The sequence below is a fragment of the Kryptolebias marmoratus genome, linkage group LG18 (assembly GCF_001649575.2).
Source record: "Kryptolebias marmoratus isolate JLee-2015 linkage group LG18, ASM164957v2, whole genome shotgun sequence".
NCBI lineage: Eukaryota > Metazoa > Chordata > Actinopteri > Cyprinodontiformes > Rivulidae > Kryptolebias > Kryptolebias marmoratus.
The window spans coordinates 5555680-5560532 of record NC_051447.1 but is presented as its reverse complement, the minus strand read 5'-3'; the positions used below and the strand labels follow the sequence as shown (position 1 = coordinate 5560532).

The following is a 4853-nucleotide window of genomic DNA, read 5'->3' as shown; positions in this document are numbered from 1 at the left end:
GGGGGGGGGGGGTCAGTCCTGGTCCGAGGCACATTAAAGAGGACCGCGAACAGACAGAACAGATCGCAGGAACCTCACCTGGAACGCACAAGCACAGCCGACCCTGAATAAACCCTGAGTCTGTTTGTTCGTCCACTCTGACTCACCATGAAGATATGTGAGTCTTGTCTGCTAAACGAGCCTGAGGAAGTAAATTATGAATGAAAGTTTTGCTCAAATATGGAAAACAAAGAAGGGGGGGGAGACTGTGCTCATCATTCAGATCTGGTTCTCATTTTCATTCCTCCTTTTTACTTTGTTTCTATGCAGGCACAATGAAGCTGGAGTGGAGAAGACTCTTGGTCCTACAAACCAATGTAGGAGGCTGAGAAATATGGGGGTCAGAGGTCAAACTGAAGGATTTGGAGGGGAATTGGGGGGGGGGATAAATGAAGGAGGTAATGCCAGACATGTGTAGAAAGTAAAACGTAAGACTTCATCTAAAGTAATATCCTGGTGAGTGGGTCTTACTGTGTGTATGTTTGAGTGTTCAGGATCCAAGTTCAGTTCAAAGTTTAATTTCTGAATAAAAATCACTTCTAATTAAAACATAAAGAAATGCCCGTTTGTGACAAATTGGGCTACGGCCTGTTTGGTGAAAAACAACATTAGATTTAACACTTGTACACCCAAAGAAAGTTTAAACTTCTTTGTTATAACGAATCAAGCTTCTTTCAAAATAACACTTTCAGTCTGTAACATTTCCACAAAATGTAAACTACCAGAATGGAAAGTCTCCAAGTTTGAGCTGACTGGCTGTTGAGTTCAGTCCAGTAGTCTCCAATCCTGGTCCCCGAGGGCCACTATCCTGCATGTTTTACTTGTTCCTCTGCTCCAACACACCTGATTTGAATCAGTGTGTCATTAACAGGCTTCTGCAGAACATGAGGAGGTGATTTAACCACTGAATCAGGTGTGTTGGAGCAGGGAAACAAGGAACACATGCAGGATGGTGGCTCTCCAGGACCAGGATTGGAGACCCCTGGGTCAGTCCCTCTGAAACAAGTATGTATGTACTGCCAGCTTCACTGTTCATTTGATTTTGTAATCATTGCAGTTCAGTCACATGTATTTACGCATGCATGTATGGGCAGATGTATCCATGTATAAATGTACATATGTACCTACTGTAAGTATGTATAATATGTATAAATGTATACACATCTGTTGTGTATGCATGTATGTATATATACACAATAGTCACACATATGTAGATATGTATGGTATACAAACTGTATATATGATACATATGCATGCATGTATGATACAAATGTATTTATATAGATATTTACTATATGTACATACTGTGTAGATGGGTGGATATACTGTACATATGTACTAAACTACGTGTATGTATGTATGCATGTATAGGTAGGTACTTGCTGCGGGAGAGGATATAATGTCTGTACAACTTAGTTCTGCACCAAATCACTTCTTGTCTGCAGGCTGGAGGGGTCTACATCCTGCTGCCACAGGACCAGTCGTATGCCCATTACACAGACTCTATTGTCCCTTTGAGTATGGAATCGTTACCACGCAGGTACATGACCTTTAAACATGTCTGGGTGATGAACTGGTTCCATCAGGGAGTGTATTTCCTGCGTTTAGGAGGCAGATTTATTTCACGAGGTGAAAAACCTGTTTAACAAAATCCTTATGACTCAACCCTGCACTCAGAGCTAATGAATACCGAGGTTTACCCCAACACCACCTCTGCTGCTCACCTCTATATTGAACGTTGAGTACATGTAGATTTCTCTTTAGAGGAAGCGCGAGCTGACACTTCAAACAGAAAATATGCAACGCTGCATTCATAACCCAGAAAAGCCCCCAGTGCCGAAACCTAATTCACCCAATCAGTGATGAGATGGTAAATGGGAACATTGAGGAATAAAACCCACAGAGGTGAGGATATTCTGACCGGCTTACCCACGTATCCCGGCGTGCCGCAGGCTGTGGACATGACGTCGCCGCTGCCCTCCATCTTAGACAGCCCAAAGTCACTGATCATGATTTTGGATTCGTCTTGAGGATTGAAATACAACAAGTTCTCAGGCTGCAAGAGAAACAGCAACAAAAGCATTTGTGTTTGTCCTAGTTATGTGGGTTACAGCTTATTGGCGTTTTGGCAAAACTGCATCACTGGAACAGATTTTCTTTCTTGTTTAAACGCGGCTGATTCGTAAACTTTACTCGGACCAGCTCCCAGACGCCACGCTGACCCATAACACCCTGCACGTGGCAGGCTCCTGCCCTCACGGCACCAAGAAGTCACTGGCTGTCAAGTGAGAACAAACCACTCGGGTGGATTTAACACAAAGTGTGTGTGAGCGTGTGTGTGTTGAGGCCTCATACGGGGAAGCAGACGGCGTTCGTGTCTTGCCTTCAAGTCTCGGTGCACGATGCCCATCCTGTGCAGGTAGTTCACGGCGTCCAGGACTTGCCGGATGAGCGTGCTCGCGTCCTTCTCCGTGTAAAATCCCTTCTCCACGATCCGGTCAAACAGCTCCCCGCCGGAAACCCTGCCGAACGGGGCAAAGAGAGTGTGTGTGTGTAAAACAGTAAATCACACACACACATACAAGTTCTCCAACATGGGAGTATATCGTCAAAGGCCAGAGGGGGTAGATGGGTCAAGAGTTCTGGTTATTTATGAGCTGTACAGGTTTCTAATCTCTCTTTTACACACACACACACACACACACACACACACACCACTGCAGCATTCAGCATATCTTCTAATATCAACATGCTGCTTTTGAAAACCCGATTAAAGCTGGAAAAACAAACTCCTCCGTGCATAAGAACTCATTTCTGACTCGTTTCACACATTCCCCTTCCTCCACCGGACCACCACTCAGAAAGCACTACAGCTGTGTTCAAGTTTGTTTTTTTTTATTTTAGCTCTTCCAGTAACTAAAAACAAAACGCTCACAATGGAGGTCTGTGTCTGCAGACGGAAGGAAAGCACAAAACTCGCGTTTCGCCCAAGAAAAACACCCGTTAGTTCACACGAATTTGCTCCCTCTGGCAGATTCTTTCAATAGTTATGTTTTATGACTCGGAGCCGCATGAAGTGACTTGTCCAGGTGTCGACATGACACGGTTGGTACAGGTGAGGAACGGCTCCGCTCCTCGCAGACGAACACTTGGCTCCCTCTGCTGGAGGGAAACCTCAGAGAGTTTCCCCTTCAGCACTGATTGCTTCGTAGCACAATCCTGGCTCCTACTTCTTTAAGAGGAATGCCGTTTTTCCTTTTCCTACGGAGTTAAACTAGTCTCGAAAGTATTCACGCAGGAGTGCGACAAGATTTGTAAGCATACAATAAGATCCAAAGCACCAGACTCCAAAAATGATCATTTTATGCACTGTATGTTTGAATTAAACCAACTAAAATGAGGAAATTCAAATTCATGTGGACAAAGTATCAGAAAAACATACTTTCCTAGTAGTTTTTCTCCAAGAAAATGTTAAGTTTTGTGGACTGTATGGCTGAAATAAACACCCTAAAAAGAGTAGATTCTACTTTTTATGGAAAATTTATCAGAAAAAATTTGTATTTTGTCCATTACTCATTGCAAGAGTTCACAGAAAAAATACTGGAAATTAAGTGTTTCTGGTAGTTTTTCCACAAGAAGAATAACTTTGTCATTTTGAGTTGTTTCAGCCATACAGTCCACAAAATTCACATTTTCTTCTGGTGGAAAAACTATCAAAAAAAAGATCATTTCCAATGTTTTTCCAGAGGAAGAATAACTTCCACACTTTGAATAGCTTATTTTTTTTAAACCTACAGTCCACAAAATTGATACTTTTTTTCCCACTTAACAGAAAACTTAGAAAAGAACTGAATTGAGTTCATGCCAATGATTTAAACTAAAATCATCTTATATTCAGAAATGACAGCATTGTAGTCGTCAAACCTTAAAAATAATGCTGTGTGTGATCTCGTGCAATACTGCTGGATGTCACAGTCAGAGTACCGTATGTGTCGTGAATGACTCTCAGCGACTGACAAATCAAATTTTAGCTCAATATCTGTAGAATTGACTGAGTTATAATCATTTTTGTGTTTGCGATGGTGTATTAGCTGTGGCTGCCATCTTAAATTGGACTGACTCCAAAAGTAAATCAATTGTAAAAGGTACATCTAAAGATTACATCAAGATAGTTTCATTAAAATCAATCCAGTGCTTCATGAGATATTTTGCTAACAGACAAACAGGGTGGACTACAAATAGTTACAGGAAAAATTTTAAACTAAGATCTTGTGCAGTTTATTAGAGCTCAGAGTACGTGTTGGGGATTAGTCTCAACTACTACCACACCAAACTTTAGCTGAATATCTGTAAAACTGATTGAGTTCTATCCATTTATGTTTTTTTTAGGTTGGTTGGCTGTGGCAACCATTTTGAATTGGGTTGACTCCGAACGTTAATCAGTTGTAGATGTAGTTCCAGTGATTATTTTCTGCGAGTTTCATTTTAAATCATCCACTGGTTCATGAGATATTTCGCTAAAAGACAGGTGTGTACACACACACATACACAGAGGGGCAGTTTTTTGGAAGCTCTATTATAAAACCAATGTTTTTCTATTCAGCTCGCTTGCAACTGCAGCTTTAAACAAGAGAACAAATGTGAAGATAATACTGAACGAGACTGAAAAGGAGAATTCACAAGGGCAAACAGGCAAACGCGGTTGTCCCATGCATCTGCTGGGTGTTGTCACAGCGACAGATCAGATTAGAGCTTATTGAAGTTAAACTAATGACGTTTCTGGAGAAAAAAAAAGAGGGGGGGGGGGGGGGGGG

The 4853-nt window shown here is 41.8% G+C and overlaps 1 protein-coding gene across 1 annotated transcript in view; it reads right to left on the bottom strand.

Annotated features, from left to right (window-relative positions):
* The window catches only part of camk1da (calcium/calmodulin-dependent protein kinase 1Da), a 70968-nt gene that overhangs the window by 16360 nt on the left and 49755 nt on the right, over positions 1–4853 (bottom strand). Inside the window, exons 4-5 of the mRNA XM_017432583.3 lie at positions 2423–2561; positions 1969–2095 (exon numbers count right to left, since the gene is read on the bottom strand). Coding sequence (XP_017288072.1) covers positions 1969–2095; positions 2423–2561 — 266 coding nt within the window. The remainder of the gene's footprint in view (positions 1–1968; positions 2096–2422; positions 2562–4853) is intronic.